The sequence below is a fragment of the Pyrgilauda ruficollis genome, unplaced genomic scaffold (genome assembly GCF_017590135.1).
Source record: "Pyrgilauda ruficollis isolate IOZ18807 unplaced genomic scaffold, ASM1759013v1 scaffold58, whole genome shotgun sequence".
NCBI lineage: Eukaryota > Metazoa > Chordata > Aves > Passeriformes > Passeridae > Pyrgilauda > Pyrgilauda ruficollis.
This window is the reverse complement of record NW_024527488.1, coordinates 796,537-823,177: the sequence shown is the minus strand read 5'-3', so window position 1 is coordinate 823,177 and position 26,641 is coordinate 796,537. Positions and strand designations below refer to the sequence as shown.

Here is a 26,641-nt window from a genome sequence, read left to right as displayed (position 1 = left end):
GGATCATTTCTGTGAATCTGAGAGTTGTTATAAAGTAGTAAGGATACCAAATAAGGCAAAGAAAACAAAAATCCTATAATCCAGAAAAATCTGTTCTCCTAGATTGAAAGGTAAAAAGCCAAGCTGTCCCCCACATTGCCTCTTAATGTGCTATTATACACATGACCTACTTGGAACAGATTTTTTAGCATAGCAGGAATTGTGTGTCATCATGCCTGGGTTAAACCATACCTGGCATTTCAGGGAGCCAAGGATTCAAACCTTGGATTGTGGCACTGGGATGGGCTTGCTATAGCAAGGGAGGGAGGTAGAGCAGATGCATTCCAGGTGGTCCTATGCTAACTGCTAAATAATTTGTCAGACAAACAGACACATTTTCCAAGTTATGCAAGGGTTTTTTTTTATTTGTGAAGTTTAATAGATATTTTTGTGTTAAGGAAAGTAACTTACTGACCTTTGTGTGACATTTACTGTAGTAGAGATTCTAGTAACATATTTCTAACTGATGATTACAGATTTATTAGTTACTAGAGTCTCATTAATTGTTCACATGATACTGATACAGCTTTTTTTAGGTTTCTGCATCACCCAAATTTTTTTCTTTATCACACATCTGGTTGACTAATGAGGTTTGACTTCCATGTGGCACTCAAAGAGCCTTTACTACAATGTTCATGTGCCTCATTCTGATTGACAGAATTTTGGAGTATGTTAAACAGAGTGGATTTAGCTCTCACTGCATTTCCTTATGTCTGCACTCTCTAGATGGTAAGCTTGAAGCATGATCCAGTGTGGCCTGTGTCTTCTCTGGGTATGATGTAGGAGAAAAAGACTTAATTTTGCCAAAAGGTGTAGATGTTCAAGCAAGGTTGTGCTTAAATTAAAAGTAACTGGTTTGAATATCAACTGCTTTTTTTTGAACAGTACTCTAGAATGTTTTCTTTAATATTGTGATTCTACATCTAATCCATATGTGCATTTTCACATGCATGCTATGAGCAGCTCTCTATTCCCTTCATGTATCTTTGGGCATGTGTGGAATGCCACTTCAATGGATTAGATTTAAATCAGAGTAAATCAGGACATTTTAGCAAAACAGTTTGTTCCTCGGTCCTGCAGATGAAGCCAGATGGGTGGATCCTGTGTTTTTGCTGAACTGTATGCGCACTGCTGGGGCAACAAGAAATGCTGCGCAAAATATTTAAATATACATAATGATCTATGTTTCTCTTGCCTTTTGTGAGGTAAATGCAACTTACTTGCAGACAGAAGTGGCTGTTACATGTTAAAATGCTCACACAGCAGGATTATGTTCATGTTTTATTTTGGCAGAGACAGTGAATTCCATTTGCATTGCAGTCACTTTTCCTTTCTTCTGACTCAAGGCTGTGTGGCTGAGGGAGTGAGTCTGTCTGCAGCCTAGATGGGGCAGCTCCTGAGTAGCCATGCAGACTGCATCCTCCTTGCTGTCCTAAACTGGATAGATCTTCCCTATTCCTGGGCCAGGGAAGTGGTCCTGCTGGAAGACAAGAAGTAATAAGTTTTGTTGCCTGAAATGCTTGCAATTTCTGATAGTCTAGAACCAGAGCCCAAACATTCTGTTCAACACTGTGCTTGTTGTGCTAACCTGGCTTACTTGGAAGCCAGGCTAGGTCAGCTGATGAAATGTCTGCTTTTTCCCGAATTCAGTTCAGACGTGCCCTTTAGTGCTGGAGTAGGATCCCTTTCAGATTCATGGGAACCGATTTTATACAGACTTCATCCGGAGGGCGCTTGAGCACCTGCTGGAGGCTGTCTATCGGCAAATGTAATTTTTCTTTTAAAAGGTTCACGACGCTAAGAAACAAAGCACTAATGCCACCCTCCCGGGCACGGCAGGGATGGAGGAGAAAGCCGGGACGTGGCCCGCGGTGCCCGGCCTGCAGGCGGCCCCGGGAGGCGGCCGAGGCTCGCTGCCCGCCCCGGGTGGGGCTGGCCCGGCCCCCGGGTGAGGCAAGAGCGGCGGGGCCGCAGCGGGACCTCCTCCCTCTTCGCTCCTGCCCCGCTTGGTGCCTCACTCGGTGCTCCTGGTGGCTCAGGGCGGTTCTGCGGGAGGTGAGGGGCGCGGGCAGCCGAGGCGGGCGGGCGCTGTCGCTTTCTCCTCCTCGCTGTCCCTCACTGTCGCATCTCTCTTTGCAGACTCGGACTCGGCCCCACCCGGAGGATCCCAGAGATGGCGAAGGTGAGGAAGGCGGCTCCGGGAGGACACGGCCCGACGGCCCGTGCCCGGCCGTTCCTGGGGGCATCCTCGAATTATCCTTCTCCTTGTTTTCACTCCTCACCGATTTCTTTTCGGGCTCCCCCAAGCCAGACCATCCCCAGGCTGGGGCGGACGCGGACGGGAGGGGGACGGGGATCATGTGAGGGACACGTCAAGCACAACTTTTTTTTTTTTTTTTTTCCTTCTCCTTTTTTCCACTAGTTTCCACTAATTTGGCCAAGTTTTCGGTACCCTGTATTTATATTGCGCATGGGTGGAGACTCCTTCTACTGAAAGGAAGGAGAAAAAAAAATATCGCCTTGGCAGTGCTTAGTGGGGGCTCAGGGCTCGGTGTTTCCATTCCCAGTTTTCCCATAGCCAACATGATTTTTTCTGGGAGCCTTGGGTCTATAGTGCAGTTCTTCGTTTGGGGACTTTGTTTTGCTGCCCTTTGCTTGCTGTGGTTTGAGCCTGGATGAAGGTCTGAAAAATGAAACGGACTCCAGCATTTGTTTCTGTAATTGCACCAAATGCATACACTCTGAAAAGTAAAATAGGAATTTAATGGCTTATTTGTAGGGGTTTGTAATGGCTTTATGGGGTTTGTACTGCTGTAGGAAGTGAAAGTAATCAGAGTCTGTTAGGGTTTTCACAAAGGTCAGAATAATTGCACTTAATGAGTGGAGTGATTAGTAGTTTTAATCCCCTTGTTAATATTTACTGATATTAAGTCTGGATTTAGTTATAAAAGAAAGGGAACTTCTTTTAAAGAAAAAAAGTTTTTAATAGTATTTTTCTAAATTCTTGAAGTTGTGGGTTTTTTTGGGGGTTTTCTTTTGAGTGACAAAGAAGGGATTTTTCTTTCTCTAAACATCGGGATTGTATGATGCATGTTAGGAGAACAGGAGCCCTTACCCATGCCAATGCGGGACACCTGGCCACAGGGATATACTTGGACAATAAGCCTTTTATTACAGTATATATAGCATTGCTTATAGGCTTAAGGGTAACTTCCTTTTAGTAAAAGCATGGAAATTGACAGTATTCTTGTCTGCCCCACAGAGACAAATTTTCGTTCATCTTCTTAACAAGAATGTTTCATTCTTCACTAGTGCAAGCCGTTTACTCTTGGCTTCAGGTAGTAAGTTTTCTACTGCCTAAGGTGACACTTGGGGATGGCTTTTTATCTGTGGTGGGTGTTGGTAGGTGGAAGTCAGTGGAACAATGATGGTTTTTATTAGGGAGGCCTTGTTCTCCAATTTTCCACATTCAGAGGGCTGCTTTCCATGTAAGTAGTATTCTTTGCCTGTGCAGTTAGGCAGCCACAAAAGACCAGGAGTGTTAAAGCATTGTAGCCTGTAACTTACTTTAAGAAAATAAAAAAGCAAAGTTGAAGAAGCTTCACTTCTCATGAGAGCTGTCTGTTCTATATGATGCATTATGAAATGGAGGTAAGAGTGAAAATGCCCATGAAATGCTGACTGACAAAAACTCCTTGTGTGCAGCTGAAGCTGCAGAGTTCACAAAGGCTGCACAGCACAGTGTACTGGAGTTCAATTTAGCCTAGGTACATGACTGAAGAATAAAACCTTTGAAGAAAGTAAGTTATATTTGGAGTCTTGGTCACTGAACTACCTGTCCTTGCCCAGTTCTGTGAAGCCTTTTTTTTCCTTTGCCCAAAGGCCTGAGGAACTTTGTGTGTTCACTGTCCAGAATAGAAAGGTTCATTCATTTTGCAGGAAAACTACAGCATGTGCTGCTCAGGCTGGTCTCTCCCTGCCTGTTTATCTGCTTTCTTTGAGGGAGCACTGCTGCCCTGACAAGCTGCCCTTTCTCTCCCAGCTGTGTGTGCAGTGGTCTTTGTTACTGCAGCAATGCACAGGGCACCATCTCCTCCTGCTCAGTGAACAGGCTGTGAGCTGCTTCTCTGTGCTTGCTGGCACAGAAATCTGGAAAGAAAGCAGCAGGTGCTGTGGGCTGATCTGTTTTGGTCTGCTACTCCTAATTTTTTTCCTGAATAAAACTTTGGGACTATTTGGTGTGTCCATTTGTAAACTGCCGGGAAAGGATCTCTTGCTGCTGCTGAAGGTGTGGCTGCTCTGCACTATATCTGGAGTTCCTGTTTGCCAATGTGCACGTGTGACTCCGAGCACAGGGATAGTATTGCCAGCTCCATAGTGTTCCAGAAGACTGTCTCACATTCCAAAGTACAAACATTCCTTCAGAATTGGGCTCTGAGCAGCCCCCTCTGGCTCTGTTGCGGTTACTCGTGAGGATGGGTTTCTCAAATGTCTGTGCATTGGTTCCTATGTGGCTGCTGCTTGCTCTTCTTCTCTCTCACCCCCTCTTTCTTTTTTTTCCATCCCTCCTCCCTGTCTTTGATATCTCTGTGGTGTACTGACTCAGAGTTCACCACAGATGTTGTGTAATTGTTTTTTCTCAACAGTTTAAATTTAGTGGGGCAGATGTGAGTAGTCTGCTGTCCTGAGCTTGCTCCTCCTGTTTAAGCTGACGGTCTGAAACACTGTTAAACTTGGCGAGGTGTTTTGCAGAGAAGTCTTTTTAGTTTTGCATTTGCATCAGCTCTGCCCCTGTATCCATCCACTCATGATGCCATTTGCACTGTACTGCCCTTGAAATGTCAGGAAGTAATTACATATTTCTTATGTCATGTTAGTTTTAGACCACAGTATGAACTGGCATCTCTGTGTGGGCTCCAATGGCTCTGAAGGCTTTCGGGTCAGCAGTGAACACTGTGTTGTGTTTATCTGCAAGGTGGGCCTTGTGTAAGACATCTTACAGCAGTCTATCATTTATTCAAGCACATGACCTTGAGGGCTCTCCTCTGCTGGAAATAGCATACCTTCTCTCTTTGCTGGTAAAGATTCTCCATTTCCAATCTTAGCACTCCACAGTTTTCCTGTGCCATCTTGTAAACAAATGGCTGCTTAAAAAAAACAAACCAAAAAGTCTCACAGCACCTTCTTCACACTAAATACTGGGTTTTCCAGCAGCAAATTTTTGAGACACTGCTTCTGTTGCCGCAAGCAAAGCGGGTGCTCTTCATCTGTGCAACTCTGAGAAGTTGCTGTATGTGGTACAGAGCTGTGATAGTGGGGAAGGAGTCTCAGTTCAAGTATGCTCTGTTGTTTGCTGATATCAATGCTCTGCATTTAACAGTGGCTAAACACAGGGGCTTGTGGGTGGGAAATATTTTGTGTCTTGGTGAGGAAAATGAAAAGGAACCTCACTAAGTGGCTATTGTTACTGTTGCCAGGATATGTGGCGCTATTAGTTTGTGATGCTAAATTGTCTCTTGGGAGACATTCCCTTTGAGGTGCTAGTTAGAAAACATTTCACCTGAGGTTTTATCTTCTCCTGGAAACCTTTGCTAGCATAGAATTGGACAAAAATACCAGAGAATGTGAATTTTCTCATTTGGAGGGGCATAAATTCTAAAGCAATATTATCTCTTGCTTCGTAGTATTTATATTTTTCCCTCTGCCTTTTCATGTTAATTTTGTGTTTCTAGGAGCTTCATTGGTCTCATTGGAAAGTGTCTGGAGAAAATGAAAGCCGCTGTTTATTTCTAGTGTGTGATCACAAATTTCATTTGCAGTACACATGACTCCTTAACAACAATCACTGTATTGGGGAACGTAGACAGAAAAGAATGTGTGTAGGTTTGGGGTGTTATAATCTTGTGATACACTTTGTATTGAGTTTTTTTGTGTTGTGCTTCTCTTTATATTTTACTGGCAGGTGTAAGATGTGGTGATTGAGTAAAGGATAACTCCAGATTGTAAAAGGATTTATATCAATGACTGTTTGTCTTTTTCATTGATGAGCTTTGGGTGCTACTGGGTGGGGAGTTTACTATCCAAAGAAAAAAGGACCTATGAGGACCTATGTAGTGTTACTGTGTATCTGGTTACTTAAACAACAAGGAATGTTTGTAGTGATACTAAAGATAAGCTATCTTTTCATAGAGGTAAATAAATAATGAAGTTTGTCTGGTTCATAGCTCCTTTTCAGATTTGCTGTGACAGCAAGTTTGGGCCAGGCTGTGATGGTGGTTCAGAAGAGGTGTTGCCCTCTCTTTATGTGGCCAAAATGTGTCATGTTTGGGAAGGGGGAGACAGCTTTTCCATGGACTGAGTATCTTACTGCTGTAGAGCTTTCTGCTCTTGTCCATGTATTTCACAAATGAGAGATCTGAACTGGAATAACTAAAAAGGGCACTTTTGAATAGTGGAGTGTTTTAGATGGATTTGTGGTTGTTGAACACAGTGTGCTGGAGTATTCCCTGCTGTATCCCAATTGTCAGGCCACACTGCAGTACTCTAAAAAGCACTCAGGTTGAGTTGGGCTCTGATGTGAAGTTAGGGATGGCTTCACTCTTTTCCAGTACTGGGCCAGCTGTTGTGAGTGTCACATCTGCCCACATGTGGCTCCTAAAGGCATGTGTGGCTCAGGTTCTGGTGGAGGGTGGTTGGGGCAGGTGGGGAGTCAAAATCCACTGAGTGCCACAAGGGAATGCCTGAAATGCAAACGGTGCTCAGACATCAGGAAAAGTCTTAGAATTCAGCTGCACCAGATTTTCAGGAACTGCTCATCAAGCTTAGTGCATGCCCAGGCTTTCTATGCAGTGCTTTGAAAATGAGAGTTTTGAAGGATTCCTGTTATTAATAAAAATGAAGTGCCATGCAGAGAGATTTCATCTGGCATTTAGTGTTCACACATGCTTTGTCTATAACAGCCACACAGGAATGTTGGGCTGTTGTCACAAGGCTTAGGAATTGTGAAGGGGAATTCCATTTGCTTCTAACAAGATAAGAAAAGATCAATATCTGCTTCCTCTGGTATTTGTTTACATTGGTCATTGCCAAAGGAGAATTGTGGTACTTGTGTAATATTAATTATGTTGAGATTATATGGAACAAAAATAAAACAAATATCCCCACACTGGCTGAAGTGGTAGTAAGGGAGGAGAAGGAGGGAAAGGCTTTTCAGTCTTTTTCTGTTTTACCAAATTAAATTCAGTTCATAAAAGTGAGACCCAAATCCTTGAGATTTCTTTCATGGTAGCCTTTGGTATTAGCTAGGAAGATGACAATAAATATATTCAAAGGTGCTATCTGAAAAAAATGGCTTGTATTGGGACAAGCAGAGTGTTCCAGTGGGATTGTCATGCCTCTGAGCTATCCTGGCTATTGAAAACCATTTGCCAAAAAGAAATTTGTTGTTGCCATTTAACACTGTGACGCTTTTGTTCTGATCTGTCAGAATGTGAGAAGTGAACCTGACTCTTGGCGGCTGCTGCAGTGGGAGCCGTGGAGAGTCTCTGCTGGCAGGAGCACACGGGAGCCCTGGGGCAGTTTCTGGTTACTGCTCTTTCCTCCCTGCCCTTTTGGCTGACCTGTCTCTGAATGCATTGACTGGAGACCGGAGTGGCTGAAATTCCTAACTCCAGGGAAGGCCAGATGACTGTGCTGCCCCTGGAGTAATCTGGTGCCAATCTCAGTAGGTGTCTTGGCACTTGCTATCGTGCTCTTTCTTGAGAGTGGAAAAACGCCCTGCCTTTTCTGATTGCTACGTTTTTATGGCAGTGCTTACAGGAAATTTTCCCTCTTCAGCTGTTGGAAGCACCTTCCTGTGCCCCAAACCCGGCTATTTCCCCTTTTGGCCACTTCCATAGTTAATTAACTACTGTGCTAAACACATACAGGTTCTTGAGCTATCCTCTTTAAATAAAGGCAAAACTTTTCCACAGAGATGATGAATGTCCTTTTGTGTTTAATCCAAAGAGAAATTCCCTGAAGAGCCATGTTCCATGGAAACTTAGTGGAATTGTTTTTGTGTTTGGATGAACTATCTCTTACCTTATGTTTGAATTTTTTTTTTTTTACCTGTGAACTCAGGTAGCTGAATCACTTTTTAAGAAGTTGCTCATGTCAAAAGCATTATGATGAAAAATTGAAAGCCGTTGTAGAGTTCAGTGGGTTGCAGCGTGGTGGAAAAAATCATTGTGGTACTGCTTTGAGAGTTCCAGTAGGGTTTTCTTGAGGAGAAGTTCTTATTTCCATGTGTATCTTTGTGCCATTTGCCTAGCATACATGATTTGTGCAATTAATTTTTCAATTTACTTTAGCAAATGGTAAATTCTTAGTCATTTCCCTGCATTCAGGTGCCAGTGTTGGAGATAGCAGTAGTTTGCAGAATTGGTACATAAACATAGCCAAATTTAGCTGCACTGCTAAAGAAAGCCATAGTAGTGCCTCTGGAGTAAGCCGTATTTAAACACCCACAGACTGCTCTTTAGCCAGACAATTGCAAGAAAAAGACAGTCAGCTTTTGGATTGTGAATTCAAACTTAGCCTGAGCTCATGTATGAACTGAAAGATGCAATATTCTATTTCATGGCTTTTCCCCTCTCTTTCTGACCCCTTTTTCCCCCCCAGTACACAAGAGGCACCGTGACAGCCTTTGCTCCTTTTGATGCCAGAGCTGATGCAGAAGCCCTTCGTAAGGCCATGAAGGGATTGGGTAAGGATAATTTTTATTTTACAGGAAAGAAGAGGCTCTTTCTCCTTTGCAAACATCCTTTCTGATCTACTTTTTCATCTCAGTAGATGAAAGTAGGGCGTGTGTCTACAAGCCATGGAACGACAGCCCCAGGACCTCACTGGTCTGGGCGTGTCCCGGTTATGACTGTGCAGCTTTCAAGGATGTTTATTTTTGGGTTAGCATGAGGGAAAAAGGAAGGGGTTTGCACATTCCCCATTAAGAAATGGATGTTCCACGTGCTGTTCTGGGCACACTAAAGTTTTACAGAGCAGTAGCTCTGGATTTACAGGGACAGCTGTGGAGAATTACAGCAGCATGGCAGGAGCTCTGCACAGAAAATCTGCAGCAGCCTCCTGGCCCTGGAAATGTGTGAGCATAGTGCAGTTACTGGGGCAAGGAATGCAAGTACACAGTGTGAATGCAGACTAAGAAGTGGTCTGTAAACCCACACTGGAGCTTTCTGCCCCAAAATTTCCTGGGAGAACAAGCCCTGATTTGCCATTTTCTCTGAAGTGGAAGGAAGCAGAAGGAAGGGAAGGAGTGATGTGTGATACACCACAGCCTACAGGCAAACTCAGTAGGGCTGGGAAGATGCTATGCTGGGAGGACCTACCTTGCATGCTTTGTTTATAAAATGGGTCATAGCTCCACACTGCTGCCTTCTTGGGTATTTGGGATTGCTGGACTGAGTTTTGCTGGGAGTTGGCAATTTGTTGGTGAGCCCAAAGGCAAGACCTTTCTGTGGAAAACAGACTGACTAAATGTTATAGCTGGTGCTTGAAGCAGAGTCTGGATCAGAGCACTGATAGAGAACAAACAACATGTTAAGTCCTCCAGTCGTGTTTTTGCCCCAAACTTGGTGGCTCAGCTTGGGGTAGGGTGACATTTGTTATTTTAAATGCTTCTGCTGTTTGCCAGTAGGCTGTTGTTGTCAAAGCATCTTTCACTGCCTTTCGAGTTTGGGCCACTGCAGTTTATTTTTCACAGTGTGTTTGTAACTTGTTCTTTCTAACTTCAGGGACTGATGAAGAAGCTGTGCTGACGATCCTCACCACCAGAAACAATGCTCAGCGTCAAGAAATAGCTTCTGCCTTTAAAACATTATTTGGCAGGGTAAGAAGAAAAAAATACCTCTGGAAATGAGCTGGTTCTGGCTTACAACGATTACTTTAAAATACGAGGCACATTCACCATAGTCCCAGTAAAACATCCCTTGCAAGAAAATCTACTTTTGCTTTTGTCTCTCTCTCCTCCACCCTGCCTTATCCTAAAAAAATCACAATATGTTTCAGGTTTTCCAAATGCCTGTTCATCCTTTTCTCCTGCCTTATTTGTTTCAACTGAGGTACCAATTAAAACAAGAGAGGTGTCCCTTGTCTTTTTTGTTGTGTCTCCAGAGTCTTTCAGCTTGCAGATTGTGTGCCTCCTTTTAAAATGCTTAGTCCTTGTTCATCACAGCACTGTTTTTTCTGCACTAGGATCTTGTGGATGACCTGAAATCAGAACTTACTGGCAAGTTTGAAACCTTGATGGTGTCTCTGATGAGACCAGCATATATTTTTGATGCTCATGCACTCAAGCATGCTATCAAGGTAAGAGGAGGGAGAATTAATGTGTTACATTAAACGATTGGTGCTTTTGGTTGATTTTTTTTTTTTTTTCAGGAATGAGCTTTGGTTGCTAAAGGGAGTGCTAATAGAAGTAGGCTTAAAAAAAATAGCCAAGTTGTGCTGACTGTTGCCTGTGCCATAGTTTTGTCTGGGTTTTTTTTCATCTTAACTCAGAGGCAGTTTAGAAATCTACACAGCATAGGAGTTGTTCCTTCTGGTTTAAATCCTATGAGTAGATGTGCAGTTGCTTTCACATTCTTTTTGCTGTTCAAGTGCAGTGCTGAAGTCCAGAGGGCTATGGATTTTTCTGCTGTGAGCAGCCAAGGTTTTATAGCTATACACCTGTATGAAAATTAGTTTGGAGCATTTAACAGCAGTGTGGTGCTCTTTGTTTGTTCTTGACTGTTATTTAAGCTACAGAGTATGTTACCCCTGATGGATTGCAGTGCAAGTCCACAATTAATGAGCTTGTGTATACTGGTGTCCACCAAAATTATGAGCAGGTATTGTCTGTAGTATTGAATGACCTCTAAAAAACTGCCTTCAGTAACACAGAGGGAATAATTGATGGGCCTGTCAGTGTTACCCTTCTAAATTTTCTCTTTAGTGAGTGCATTTAGTGCCTTTCTGGGCAGGCCAGGTAAAGAAACAATTTACAATGTGGATGTGTATAGTTTCAGTGTCGCTTCTGTGTGCTCTTTTTTTCTGCCTCTGTCACATCTGTGGAATTTCAGGAATTGGATGTCCCTGGTCTATTTACAGTATTGATTAAAATAGACGACACTGAACTTGACTCTAGTGTGAGGTAGTGCTTTGTGGGATGACACTTCCATGCAAACTCCCAAGATCCTGGATGAGCAGCTGGTTAATATGTAGGCTTTAGTCAACTGTGGAAGCAAGTGCTCATGCACCTGTGTCCCAGCAAATAGTCCCTCAGGGAACAGAAACTTCATTCCTGGAGGTTTTCTATAAGGCCTTTATGTGCATTGGGGGAAGGGACGGTGGTACCTGACAGAGCAACTGATAAAGGCCTTGTTGATTAATAAAAAAAATGGCATTCCCAAGCTCCTCTTATTGATTTAGGAATCAAAGACTGACTCCTAAAATCAATGAGGAAATCACAGAACAGATGGGTGTAGGAGGGAAAGCAGAGATAGTGAAACAAGAGTGGTTTTGTTCTTGTCACTTGAAAAAATAAAAGGTGTTAAACTCAAGACTATGGAATTTTAGAGAATGTGTTTGCACAGGAAAGGATGTCAGTACTGGCTGCAGTTCAGCCAAGGGGGGTAGCAGTAAAGCAGAAGTGATCACTGGGACTTCACTGCAAGGTAACTCTGCTGAGGGCACTGACTCTGTCCTGAAGGCTGTCCCATCAATGTTCACTGCTGCTGCTTGAATTAGAGTGAGTTTAACTGTGCCTGCCTTCCTTGTTGAGTAGGCATGTTCATGAAGTCATCTGCATTTTGGAAGTGATTGCCTGTAAGCTGGCAGGTTTGTATTCTGGATAGCTTTGTGTGCAGTTGCATATCTTAGTACGTGTTTAGTATTCAATGTTTTCCTTACAAAAAAGGTTGTAAATAACGTGCTGAAGCAAAAAAATGCTCAGTATTGCATTTCAGTGTTGCTTTTGTGAAATGACTCCTTTGTATGTGTAAAAGAGCAGTGGATTATTCTTGCAAACAAAGGATTAGACTTGTTGCAACAGGATACTGGCCTGGCTTTTCTAAGTTCTGTCCTTGTAAAAGTGAAAGAGTGGCTGTTGGTTCTGATGTCATTAAGAACTGCAGAACTGCTGGAACTATCTGAGTTAGCAATTCTGTTGTAAATTGTTTCCAGTGGAAGAAGGGGTTTGTTTAACAGTACAGTTCACAGCAGGCTGCAGATCTGTGCTGGGTGGCTCTGTGCTCATCTGTCCTGGCTGGTGACAGACACTGTATGAATTAGAGCTAAGATGCAAACTTACTCCACTCACTTCTCTTGATGTCCTTGATTGTAATAGCAAGGAACTGAGGTGTAGGCACACAGTTTGTGGTGGTTGGGAGTGGGGCTGAGCCTCATCCCCAGTGGGCACAGCTGTGAGGAGCAGGGAGCAGCACTGACAGCAATGAGCCATGGAGTGCCCAGGGGCACTGACCAACCACCAAAGGGAACAAAGGACACATAGGGGCAGTGCAGGAACATGAGCAGGATAAATGGTTGGGCTAAAGAACAAGAAGGACAGATGCTTGCAGCCTTCTGAAGTGGCAGGATGTTACTCTGTGTGGGTTGAAGCCTTCTGGAATTCTGTGGGGACACTCTGTGTGTTGTGGCCATCTCAGCTGTGACACGTGCTGTGACACGAGGCACACCTGGCTGTGCTTGGGTGTGAAAGGACCCCTCTGAGTCCTGCAGCACTGGGGTTTTATGAATTGTTGGGTTGGTTTTAAAAACAGTCAAGATAAACTGGAACAAATTGTCTTCAAAACCCCCACAGTATATCAGAGAAAATATTTTTTTTATTTGATCCAAATATATAAGTATGTGCTTGGTTTTGATTGTCAAAGGGATTTCTTGTTGTCATTTTGTTATTCGATCAACTGATTCGTACTTGCACCCCTGCAGGGAGCAGGAACCAATGAGAAAGTGTTGACTGAAATTCTTGCCTCCAGAACACCTGCAGAAGTGCAGAATATTAAACAGGTTTATCAGCAAGGTAATTTTCTGTATAAAAGGGTCTCTGTTCAGTTCCTTTAATATTATTTTAGCTCATCTTTCAAGTAAGGTCTGTGCCTGAACTGATGAATGTGTCCAACATGAGGGAATTCTTTCTGCTGTGTTGCATAACTTCATGTTGAAAGGAACTAGAATTTGAATTGTAAATTGAAATGGTTTTTATTTCAGGGTTATTACTGCAGTTTGTGGTGCTTCGTGCTTTATAGTTAGAGTTCTTTGGTATTTATTTCCTCCACCCATTATTTTCATCCCTTTGACTGAAAGGCAATTTTTAGTAGTTGGAAACAAGAAAACAGATTACATTAAAAAACAAGTGTGGGGGTTTTTTTGCCTTTTGCTCTATGTTGTGTTCAAGTGCACTTATGGTACAGCAGATTCAGCTTTTGGCTGCCCACAGGAGTAGATGCTTTTACTCTGTGATTGTGGGCTTGTTTTTCAGGGCAATGTTTAATTCAACAGATTTCTTTTAGCTCTGTGTAGATTCCTGCCACACAAATTATCATGTTTTAACAAATTTTGAGCCCAAATACAGAGTCTCTAGGGAAAAAATGTATTAGTAGTAAACTTTTCTGGGCTCATGGTTTTTGTACAGTGAGACTGACATATTTTAGCATGACTCCATGTCTGTATCCTCTTTAGTTCCTTAGGGAGCTGAATCCATGTATGTCACCTTGTACTTCAAAATATTGTGTGTAATCTGTTCCTGACATGAGGTGTGAGGTGCTCTATTTTCCATTTTTAGTGTTATGTAAGTGAAAGCAGAATATGTCCTGAGTGTTAAAGATGTTTCTGATAGACGATTCTACAAATTGTGAATCAAGTGGACTTTTTGCCTTTTCTTGCTCTCCCCTCAAAAGAGCGAGGGGGCCTGCAAGGTGTTGAGTGAATGTTGCTCTGTTGCAGAGTATGAAGCTGACCTGTAGGATAAAATCACAGGGGAAACATCAGGCCATTTCCAGAGGCTGCTGGTGGTGCTGCTGCAGGTTGGTGTGGTGGTGTGGGATGGCTTTCACTCCTAGGTGCACTTAGCACTTCCTGCTTACTAAGCTGGGTTCGGGATGGGCCCGGTGCTAGGCAGGACTGCCTCTGGAGCTGAGGCACTTCCTCTGACGTTCAGGGTCAGCTCTCTTCTGAGTCATTTCCATATCACTGAAGCAAAACACTTCTGTGATGCCCATGGGTGTAGCAGGTGCTGCTACGGGGGGTTTTGAGGGCAAAAGGGGAAGAGGACCCTTATTTCATACAGACACATGCAAGCAAAAGGGAAAAACAAGGTGGTTTTGGAAAAGATGCATTAGGAGGTGACTTGTCACAGTAACTTACAGGCTCACTATAACAGATAAAGGCTTTTTGACTTACCTGCTTATTCTTGAGTGTAACAACTTCTGAATTTCTGTTTAGGCGAACAGAGATCCTGATGTTGGAGTTGATGAGGCTCTTGTTGAGCAGGATGCTCAGGTGGGTGACTGACTCAGGGTTTGGGGTATTTTGAGTTATCTCACAAAGATGGCAAACAGCTGGAATTCAAATGTGAAAGTGATAGTGAAGGTTCTCTGTTTTTCTTATATATTTTCATGTGCTTTTGTATGTTCTGGACAAAAGAAGTGTCAAAACCTGAAATACTGGAATCAAAATTTTGTGCACTTTTGCACTTCAGTTTTGCTTATTAATTGATGAGGGACCTGAATAAAACAATGAATAGGTCATTGGAAGAGAGGCTGAGCCTTGGTGATGCTGAGGGACCCACTGCTAGAAAACTCAGATGTTAACAGTTCATTCCTTAATACCTGACTTGGACTTCACTCTGAATTTAATCCCTTGTCTATGACTGCTCCCTAACCCTGTGCTCTGGATGGAAAGGAATGCCAGCAGTTAATTGGTCTCCTTACCCGTCTCTTGCTGGGTGCCATTCGCTTTGTTGGAGTGATGGCTGATATTTCAGCAATTTGATTACAACTCATTTAATACATGTTTCTTCTCAGTTATTTCAGACAACTCTGCATGAGGCATTTTTCTCTCATAAATTGTTGAGATGAAAGAAATACAGGGATTGTTCAAGGTGACACAGAGTAAACACAGAATATTAGATCAATAAAACATTCTCCTGATAGCACAACGAGATGGAGAGACAAATTGGCAAAATATATTTTACTGGTACAGGCCTATCCTTTGTCACTTAAATGCAGAAAGCATTGTTGTTCTGCTGTTAAAGTTAATTTCCTGTGACAACTACAGCTGGAAAATTAGAGGGGCAAACGTTTGAATCGTGAACTAGACTGTTCCATGAAATTTTCACTCTTGCTTTTGGCTGGGCCTGTGTAATTGAGGAAACATGTGAAGTGCTGGCAGGCAGATTCCTTTTGGCCCCTTTAATTGGGTTTAAATGAGCAGCTAGATTTAGGAGACACCAAACCGAGCTCTTGAAAAGATCCTGGTTTTCCAGACGGCCTCTGTGGTTTGCTGCATACATTTAACTTGAGCTGGGACCTCAAGTCAATGGACTTTTCCATTCACCACCCAACACAGCTGGAACAGATTCAGTCATTTTCTAATTGCTATTGCCAGGTACAGATGGTCAGAACTGAGGTACATGACTGTGCAGATGTAGGAGTATTTTTGGCTTCCCAATGTTGAGTCATATATTCTGGAAAGGACTTGGTACATTAGAAAGCCAACTTTTTGCTCAGTGGTGATTTTTAAATTTTTTGTTTACGATTATTAAATATTAATTCAAAGCAATTGTAAGACTTTTCTGAGACTGCCTGAAGGAGAAAGTCTGACTTTTTGGAAGAGCTTTTGTGACAAACTTAAAGCTGACATCAAGTTCTATTTGCAACTTCTAGTATCTCTAACTCAATGTTTTGCTGATATTTTTGTAAATGCTGTACTGGGACTTCTCATTTGCTACTGGATGGAGAGTGCTGGTATTCATTGGAGGGCTTAGCATATGTTGTTTGTAATAAATATCTTGGCACTGAGTCCCTTGAGCTTTTTCCTCTCCACCTTTTTTTCATTCTGTACAATTAATATTAAAAAGATCATATATACTGCAATATGTACAACCTTTCTTCTTACAGAGTGCTTAGCACACAGTTTGGAAAAAGGCAAAGTTTTCCAACTGTCAGGAAAAAGAACTTATTTCATTTGCACAATTTCTTTTCCTTTCTCATTTTCTCCTGGCTCTTACTCATTCCTACTTTTTGAAGTGCTTTACTTTCCTGGTGCTGAAAATGCATCCAGGTCTTTGTCTGCATCAAATACAGACTTGCCTGAAAAACCACAAATGTGCTAAAACCATGATTCAAATCTGGTTTCAAACAACTAAGAATTTATCAGCCTGAAAATCCTCTTTCTGAGAGCTTCTAGACCCATCTTCCCCTCCTTCTTGGAGAACTTCCTCCTGCGCCAAGTTGTCCTGGTTCTGCTGTTGAAGAGCTATCATGTAACAAATTTTTGCTACTGTTTGAAAAAGGGAAGGGCAAAAAGGGCAGAAAAGGCAGCGCTGTGAGTAGTTTTTATCTGCTGTATTATCACAGTTTCAGCAAACTTTAGTCCTTATGAAGAGGACTATGCACAGTCAGTTTCAGGGCCTGAAGCTGCATTACTTATGGGAATGCCTTCACAGTCAATTTCAGATTTTTTTTTCATTTATTTCTAAAATTCAGTACTTGGCAATTTAATTTCATTTTTTTCCCTCCAGCTATAGCTTGTTAGTCAACTTAATGCTCTGTAGAGTAAGACAAATGGAGCTTTTCAACAGGTTATGTGGGCACAAAACAAATGCTGATGTTTTGATCTCTTGAATTCGTAACAGGTTTTGTTCAGAGCTGGGGAGCTGAAATGGGGAACGGATGAAGAAAAGTTCATCACTATCTTGGGAACCCGCAGCGTTTCCCACTTGAGGAGGGGTAGGTAGTGTGGTTAATAAGGGATTGAGAGCTTCTGCCTGAAATCCAGCCTGGAAAAGCTCAGCCCATATCAAGGTGCCTACTTTATGAGCTGATAATAGAGGGGGAATACCTTTATCCCTCCTCCTTGCCCATCCAGAAGTATCTTTTACCAATCTGTTTAGGCCATTGGGAATAATGCATGGAGCTGTTCCTTCCAGGTGCAGGGAGGGGCTGTACAGGGGGCATCTGAAGGGAAATTGGTGCTCAGAACAAGACAGTGAGTGGCCAATAGCACCTGAGCTGTGGATAACACACAGGTGGCATTCTCCTGAATGAAGGGGCACTGGCAGGAATGTTGGATGTTCCCTGACCAAGCACACTTTGTTTTGCAGTGTTTGACAAGTACATGACTATTTCTGGCTTCCAGATTGAAGAGACCATTGACCGTGAGACCTCTGGTGATTTGGAGAAGCTTCTTCTGGCAGTGGGTAATTGAGTCCTAGCATGTCTAGCACTAGGCTGCCTTTGCTTACTCCCAGGCCTCCTGAAATTGCAGTTGTCACAAAGGCTGGTGTGAAAACAGGGTTCCTTTAGGAAGGCAATCAATCACCTGGGATCTATTTTTATGTCTGGAGAAGAGGTGGTGAACTGCATTCTGTTTGGTCATGTGAACTTCTGCCAGAGCTGAGACAGAGCTCTGCCTTCACCTGTATTCCTGGCAGCTTATCTAGGACAGTGTTGGAGAGTTTGACTAGTAAAGTCTCTCTATCAGAAATAAATGCATGTTCTAAATCCCAGAACCCAAAGAGTTGTAACAGAGGAACAGACCAGGTGACACCACTGGAGAGAATAACCCAGTGACACACACCTTGTCATGGCAATCAGATTGCCCTGTATTTAATAGCAGTCAATAATTCCATCATTTGTCTTTTCCAGTGAAATGCATCCGAAGTGTGCCTGCCTATTTTGCTGAAACCCTGTATTATTCCATGAAGGTATGTAAATGTTTTCCCTAGGTCACTTTCCATCTCTTCCAGCTATGATTCCTCTCCCTTTAGCTTGTTCTTAATTTCTTCTGCCACTGTAAATGCTGACAGTATCACTAAGTGTCTGCAGAAGGTTCAAGGAGTGCAGGGCTGGGAGAGGATGCAAACAATTCCTAGTTTCCTTGGAGTTCTTTGTGGATTTGTCAGACCACAGACCTTTTAGTCTCATCAGCTGTTTTTTGATTTGGTGTTGCTACACTGGAAAGTGCCTGGACACTTCCCAGCTGATTTAACTCCAGCGTCTCTAGGTGGTGGGTGTGCTGACGAAGGAAAGAATTGTAGATTGTGCAAATTGGTACTCTTTGATTTGGACATGAGTATTTACTGATGGCATTGGGTAGCTTTGGAACACATCTTAGGTTACTATCCAGAAGCAGAAGAAACTCAGCAGAGAAAGGAAAGGTTTAAACAGCTGCAAAAGATTTTTATAATATAAAATATAATATAAAATGTTTATATTGCATTAGCAGTGCATCCATGTTTCTGTTGGTTTCACCTTCTCCTGGATGGGAAGATATAAGTAGGGAAAGCTGTAATTTTTAACTCCCAGTGGGTAATATTAATTAAACCAGAGGCAGGTACTCTGTTATTTTCAGGCAAGTTGGCAAGTTATCCACTTCCCTGAGGAATTCCTCCCTTCCCCTTGCTGGAGAGCCCTGAACTATGTTTGTCAGAAGATGAGGTGACAGCTTGAGAGTTAGCGATGAGACAAATTTATAGCTTAATTTTTAAAAGTCCTTTACTGCTTCTGTGGATACCAATGCAGAATAAGGTTCAGGTGAAAAATAAGGTATTGTATCAGTAGGCTGAACTGCCTGAGAAGGATTACTTTTCTCTTAACAATTATTTTTTAAAGAATGCAATTTTCCTGTAGGCTTTAGATTCTTACACACTGCTGTTGTGAGGAGCCTCACCAATGTGTGCTGGTGAGATCCCCCACTTTTTTTTTTAATATAAATAAAAATAATTCAGCACTTCAGATAGGAAAGCTTTTTTTGTCAATTATTACTTTGACAGAGGAGTTTGTACTTCTAATTTATTGGTTAGGTGTAACAAGGTTCTTCACTGGGCAGAGTTGGCTTTCATGATTAGGTATGGCAGAGCTTGGCTTTTATTCCTCAGAAACCACTGGACTCATGGCATAACTTTTGAGCAGCTTTAGGGCACTTTTAGGTGTAATCCAAGAATATTGCACCCAGAAGGATTGAGCGGCCCTGGACATTAGGCTGAAGATGACCGTGGGGGCTCTGCCAAGTCCTTCCCTGAGGTGCATCCACAGGTCAGCACATCAAAGTTTGTACAGCTTCAGCTTGTGTGGAGTCTGCCTTGTCTGAGCAGAGGGGTCAGGGCCTTGGCCTGCACAGGAAGGTGAAATGTTTCAAGCACTGACCATGATGAACAGAGTGGGGCATGTTTGTGTGGTTGGAAAAGGTTTGTGAAGCTTTGCCCCCACAATGAACAAACAGGTGGAGAGTTTGTGGGATGAGTTGCTCTGCCTGTGTCCTACTGTATGATGTTGCTTTGTACTGGTCACTGCTGGGACTGAGGTGCCCAGTTCCAGAACTGACTGCAGTTCTGCAGCCTGAGGGTGCTCTGCAGGGGGGATTTACACGTGATTCTGATTGTGGTGAGCAGCTGTGCTACTGCGTGAGCTTGGAACTTGGGTCTTGTAAATTTATGTGGGCATTTGCAGTTGAAGCCTGAGATGAAACATGAACTAAGAGGCCTGAGCATCTGGCACTTGATAGAGGTCCAGGGATCAGAGCTCCTCTGTTCCCCACATTTCAGTGTGAATGTTTCATGATATTGTCCCATATATTCTCTGTTTTGGAGCTGAACTGTAGGGCAGGAGTGGTTTGAGATGCCACTTGTTGCTTTCATGTTGTACCATGGTTGTTCGTATTTCATGTTTTGTTGCAGCATCTATCCAGAACAGACTGATACTTGAAAGTTATTTGATCTTTTCTCTTTAGGGGGCTGGCACTGATGATGAGACCCTGATCAGAGTCATGGTTTCAAGAAGTGAAGTTGATCTGCTGGATATTAGACGAGAATTCAGAAAGAATTTTGCAAAATCATTGTATCAGATGATTCAGGTAAAATTACTCTTCTGTTCTCAGAGAACATGGGGTGATTGAGATCACTGTTTTCACTGTTGTTTTTCTTGGCAGAGGATGGGTGTGGGTAGAGCTGGGTGACCTGGACTCTGAGATTGAGTTCCTCTGCAGTTTTGACATGGCATTGTTGAAGAGGGGGACACTTCCTATGGAAAAGGAACACTTCCAGTGTTTGCTAGGGCAGATGATGTAGTTTTCTGAAATGGCAATTACTCATACACCACATTTAGCTACTGCATCATTTCCTTGTTCTTGTCTGGGTTCCTTATTGTGCAGTACTTCAGAGAGGGTGCTGGCTCCAGAGAAATAACACTGGGGGTTGGAGTCTGAATTACCATGAGGTTGAAGTTTAGATCTTGGGTTGTGGTGTGGTTCCCTTTGCAACATTTCCAAGTGAAGAGGGTTTCACTGTGAGTCATAATTTCCTTTGAGTGGATAGGAAGGAGCAGGAAGGGAAGGAGCCAGCAAGAAATCTGGAGCTAGCTGTTGCTGCAAAGTTAAGCCAAAAGACTTTTATTTTTTCCTCTTGTTTTATACTGGAAGTCCTGCTTTTTTACTATTTTTCTATTGTCATTCCTGACATTATGCTCCCTCAACTAGCCTGGGTGGCATTTCTTTTTGGCAATGTCTGCCAGGCCCATATGGATTTCATATCAGATTACGGGGAGCAGAGCTGGTGCCTTTCTGGGCAGTGGCAGGTGTACTTTGCCCGTGTGTTGCTTTTGGTGCTGCTTTGGGCTTCTCCTTTGGACTTTCCCCTGCAGACAAATGTGTCAAATGTGCAACGGGCAGCTCTGTTTTCTAGTAAAGCTTTTGGAGATTTTTGTCTCTGGCAGTCTGTCTGTGTAAATACAGCTCTCGTGTAAGAGAGAATTTCCTTGTGTCATTCCTGAGTGGAGAGTCATCTGTGTGGATTTCCTGTGGGTGGGATGAATGTGTGACAGGCTGGGGCCCTCCTTGGCAGCTGCTCTGGTGACTCACGGTGCTGCTGTGCTGCATTGACAGAAAGACACGTCCGGGGACTACAGGAAAGCGCTGCTGCTCCTCTGCGGTGGGGACGATGACTGACGGGCAGGGGACACGCAGCTCTCCTTGTACTCCAGCTTTGCAGCCCTTCATTAGCATGTCTGCCTGAGGTTTTGTATCTTAATGCTTTGTGGCTGCTTGAATTTATACTAGGATTGCACTTAGTAAAAAGGAGCGCATTGTTATCCCTCCTCGTCCCCATGTCCCAACTTCCAGGAGTACCAAGTGCCTTCTGTGATCTGCGAGAGTCACCTTCATGGAAAGTGGGTGCTGAGCACAGAACCCAGTTCTTTACAGGTGTTTTGCTGGAATAGGAAAAAATAATAATGTATTTCACAATAAATTCAAGATTATCCTTTTTTGCTTTTTATTCCTTACATTTCCACTGAGTGTTAAGCTAGTTCTAACATGGCAAGCAAGGAAATCCTTTGTATGTAATATTGGAATGAATTTGCTGAACATATTACAAGCAATCATTGGAAATCTAAAGGACCAATAAATTTTTCCCCTCTCATCACAGTTGTATGTGGTTTTTAATCTAATTTCATGTTTTTGATATATTTTCCCTTTGATATGATTTCACTGCCTCAGACTGTTAGTATATATTTCCTCCCATTATTGAGGTTTTGAAGTGTCTATGTGGTTTTGCAGCTCTCCATTTTCATGTCTAGCCTAGGATATGGGTGCTGTGGTGATGCCGTTGGCTAGTACAGTTGGAAAACCAAAACATTGGTGCTTGCTTGGGCATTGCATTCTCATTTTGTGTTTTTCTTCTCTAAAGCTGAGGCAGGGAAGGAAGGAGAGTTGCTGTGCAGGGCCAAAGTAGAGCAGATGTGCTGCACTCTAGGAGCAGTCAAGGATGTCTGGGATGGAAGCAGGTGAAGAAGAGATGGGATCAGTTCTTCAGGGGTCTTGTGGGAAAGGAGGATGGTTTCAGCATCCCTCCCCTCAAGTTATCAGGGAGCAGAGCGCAGGGTGGGAGAAACACCAGCCCATTTTGTGGGCTGCCTTGAATTCTCTGCTTTGGTTCAGCATTTATGGCTGGATCTGAAAATCAATTTGTCGTGTGTGAAGGAGAATAAAGAGGCTTCTCTTTCATGCCTTGGTAAAGTCTGAACACCATGGCTCTAAACTTGGCTTGTCAGTCAGTCACATCAGCTGAAGAAACTGCACATTTTAATAGTCCTCCTGAAACTGATTCTTCACAGGTTATTAAGAGCTTTAAATATTTCATATTGAATAAATGTCAAGTTTAAGTTTTTATATTGTAATGCTAAGTTAGTACTGTCATGATCTCTTGCTAAGTGCTTTGTTTTCAGTGTAAAATATGCAGAAGAAAAAATTATATTATGTTCAGATTTTTTCTTCCCTTTCCTGAAATGAATTGTCAGTGTTTGTCAGTTTTGCTTTTTATGGAACCTTTCCAAATGTGTTAGCAAGGGTTGTTAATTTACAGCTACTTATCCTGGAATGACGTGGCCAGCTGTACACGCTGCCAGCTTGGCATGACCACTGACCTGGGAATACCTTGGGATAACAGGAGGTTTTGGGGGTTTTTGGTGGTTATGGTTTTTATCCTTTTTTTTCTCTTTTTTTTAATGGCTTAAAATTTGCCAAGGCAAAATCATGTACAAAAATCTTTAAGGCACTGCTTTCTTCACCTTTAGAGACTAGACACTATATATAATTTTTCAGCTTCCTTCAGTTTCTTTAGAATGCTTAGGAAAGCACTGTCTGATCTTCATGATCTGTTTTCAGTTCTTTGCTAGATTTTTGGTTCACTTGTGAAGCTATTCCAGCAGAGTCTGACCCTTGTTAAGAACCTGATGCTTACGATTTAAATGGAACAGTCTAAATTACTTGCAGAATTTGTAAGTAGTGACTCTGACCAGGAGTTGTTAGGGGTCAGGATGGTGTCAGTCATGTGCAGAAAGTTTTAAGATGCAAATGGGCAAAAGCATTTGAATTTCCCTTTTGAAGAAATTAAACAGAGAAAACAAAGTCTGAGAACCTGTCCTACTCTAAGAAGTCTAATTAACATGTGAAGAAGTTAATTAAATTGCAATATTTGTAGTACTTATTGTGTAACATCCCTCTAGGAATACGAGATTTGGAATCTGCAGTACAGTGCATTCCTTAAGAGAGCTTTAAATAACAGCTGCCAATGAATTACTTCCTCTGTGGCAATAGTTAATCATTGGTGTGTTTGGCGTTTTCTCTCCATCTTCCGATTTTGAGTAATGAAAATTTGTGTTATTTTCATTTTGCCCCAATTCAGAAGTTTTGAGAAATCCTATCAATCTCTTTACAAAGTCAGTTTGCAAAGATTTGAGCACAAGCAGTAAAATCAGCCTTCTTTACCTATGAAGAATCTGTTTTAAAGCAAACTTCAGTAAGTACAATATTGTTGGTTTTCCCTGAAGAACTGCTATCCCTTCCTGCTTTGTTTGTCTTCTCCCCACAGGAAAGTGTTTAAGGGGCTCCTATTTTACTGCCAGAAGTATGGAATTCTTTATTTGCTTTCACAATATGTTTATCTTGGCAGTATTGAACACAGTGTATGGGGGGAAAAGAAATTATGAGCTTCTTTACTTGATTTCTTTTCCCTCAGTTTTCTTATTGATGCTTATCAAGTTATGATTTTGCTTGGTTTAGATTCATAAGTGCTATTCATATTGTTTCTTTATCCCACTTCAGCTCCCTGACAGCTGGAATTGCAGTGGGCATCCAGTTACTCAAATACATACTGAAAGCAGTAATTTATGAACAAGGCAGTGTTATGCATGAAAAGCCTAAGCAATAACTCTTCTTTTTGATTTAGTATGGAATTCATCTGGAAGTCAGAGAGTTGGTGAGTCATTACAGTGAGGAGTGGTGGGTCACAGCTTTGGTGGTGTGGGGGTATTTCTGGTGTCCTCTGAAAATGCCATTTGATAGCTTACCTGGAATAGGTACATGGAATGTGACTAAACAGCATTTGGTAAGTAACTCACCAGCCCACTGTCTGTAATTCATCCTGATATGGCACTTCTGACATGAAGATGAGAAGGCTTCACCTCTTTGTCTCAGAAAAGCTTTTGGCATGTGGTTATTTTGTTCCTGTCCCAACAAAGCATCTGCAGAAACACTGGACCCTCACGGGGTGGCTGCAGATAAACCACACAAGGCTTTTTCCAGCTGTGCCTTCAAGAGGTGTTGCTATAATCAGCAAACAGAGCTAAGTGGAAAGCCTTGTTTCATCTCTTAGTGCCTGTCATCACAGCTCCAGTTGCTCTGGGTGTCAGTGGAGTGAGTTGAATTCCCATTTCCCAAATGGGACAGGAGTGTCATTTTCTCCAGGCCTGTGCCATTTGCCATGTGGGCAGGGGATGGTGCTGTTGTTCCAGCTAATCTCATACAGGCCGTGGTGGTGGTCAAATTCTCTCATTCTCTCTTGAATCACTTAATGATTTTTTTTTTGGTACCTTTTTCAGGTTGCTTTATCTAGTTTCCTTTACCTAAAGCATGAGTCAGAAAATGGAATTTTTTTGTTTTGTGTTTTCAGAATCTTTTAATGTAACCTTGTGTCCACTATGAAATGAGAGAGCAGTGAACAAAACACGTTATTGGAAATAGGATCTATGTTTATACATATGACATTTTTATTAATGTTAAGCATTTACCTGCTGCAGTCTGAGCATAGACAATATCCACTCTTACTCCCCAGTTATGGGAAATGAGAAAATGTTTTTGTTCAACTCACACATTTACAATTGGGAATTTAGTGGAACAGATTTTCCTGTTTAGTATTATTTGATTCACAGAGATTTCTAACCTGCTGTCCCTGAATTACTGCCCCGTCTTAGTAAACCTGGGGTGTTATTTTGTATCATTCTAGCACCAGCATAACTGCCCTGCGCTCTCCAAAGAAATTGAAAGACTGTGCAGGATCTGATATTTTAGAAAGTAACGCTGAAATTAGCAGGAAAAAATCATGGGGTGGAAGGGACAGGGAAGATGTTCTGGGTTTTTCATTTTCATTTTACTTTCAAACAGTTGCAATGGAGGTGGCATTTGTAGGATGTCATGAAAAACTCTTAGAGCAGGAGAGGGGAAGAATGTTATGAGACACAATATAATCTGGTCTGCTACCACAAGAAAAAGTGGCCAAAGTCATCTTCCACTGATATCTGTGCGAAATGGGCTCATAAATCTTCCTGGCTCTAGAGCATATGTGAATAGAATTTCATCCACAGAATAATCTGATAGCTTTAACTTATTGGCTACTTCTAGCTTTTATTTCAATAGATAGCAGAATGGTATAACAAGAGGTCCAACTCTTGGTCGTTCTTACATCTGTGAAATGTGTCATGACAGTGAGGGAACCTCAAGGAAGGAAACGGGGATAAAAGGCGAATTGTGTAGGTCATTATTTCCACACACGTGGCAGTAAATGTGCTTTCCTCTTACCCTTCCTGTTCTCAAAGCCTCCTTCCATAAGAGAAGGCTACAGGTTGCATATAATGAGGCATGGTAGGATCTCTGAAATCCAGTGAAAATGTCATTAGAAGTCTTGCTCTGTGTCAGTTGCCAAGTATTCATCACATGTTCTGTTCTTTCACACTGATTGCTTTTTCTTTGTGTGCAGAAATATTAAATCAGGGAAGTTATTCTGTAGATGCCTCTATAGCTTTAACTACTTTACCTATTTGTCTCTGCTCACCCTTCTGCCATTTTATGTTTGCTTTCAGAAAACAATCTTCTGGTGATAAGGATGACTGGAGGAAATTAAGGGTTTATAGATCCTGACTGTTTTGGCACCATAGAGTGAATATCAATGACAAAATAAGCAAATACACATTTTCCTTATTTTGAAATAAGGAAAATTATTTTTTCATTTTTGAGGAGCTGTAGCAGTGACAGCTTAGCTTACACCATGGCCATCCACTGCTCCTAACAAATAAATTCAGTAAGGCAGTGTTTTGTCACTGCTTGCGCTTTATCATATTCACTGTCTAGCAGCTCTGCTTGCAGCATGGGCAGTCCCACATGTGGGCCTCACTTAAAGTGGTCTGTGAGGTTGTTCCTTAGTGGACACAGCCAAAATTTGCCTTAGCAATGGTACAGGCATGGCTGACATGACCTGTGAAGGGAAGAATGAGGCTGGGGTTTTCTAATTTTATTTTTTGGGTTTTTTCCCCTACACCCCCTCCGCTTTTCCTTCCTGCTTTATGCTTAGATGTTCAAACATTTTACAGAGGCTGTTGTCTGCAGGTAAAGTGAATTGCTGCTTCATGAGGAGCATACACAGTGATTCTCCCACGCAGCTGGCTATAAAGCATCTGTTAACCTTAAGGGCATAACAGAGCAATCACCTCTTAATGCCATTTACATTGAGTAAAAATACACTGTGATCCATCAAAGGCATCCCCTGGCTACAGGAAACAAAACCCAG

At 42.3% G+C, this 26,641-nt stretch overlaps 1 protein-coding gene across 1 annotated transcript; it reads left to right on the top strand.

Moving 5' to 3' along the window:
• The first annotated feature begins 1,863 nt into the window (after positions 1-1,863).
• Positions 1,864-21,721, top strand: ANXA5 (annexin A5). The gene is given in 13 exon segments (XM_041482328.1): positions 1,864-2,094; positions 2,179-2,221; positions 8,701-8,785; positions 9,825-9,919; positions 10,285-10,398; positions 13,018-13,108; positions 14,032-14,111; positions 14,530-14,586; positions 16,943-17,036; positions 17,411-17,506; positions 17,955-18,013; positions 20,038-20,160; positions 21,187-21,721. Coding segments are annotated over 12 exon segments (966 nt in total). The 5' UTR covers positions 1,864-2,094; positions 2,179-2,212; the 3' UTR covers positions 21,250-21,721.
• The last annotated feature ends 4,920 nt before the right edge of the window (positions 21,722-26,641 follow it).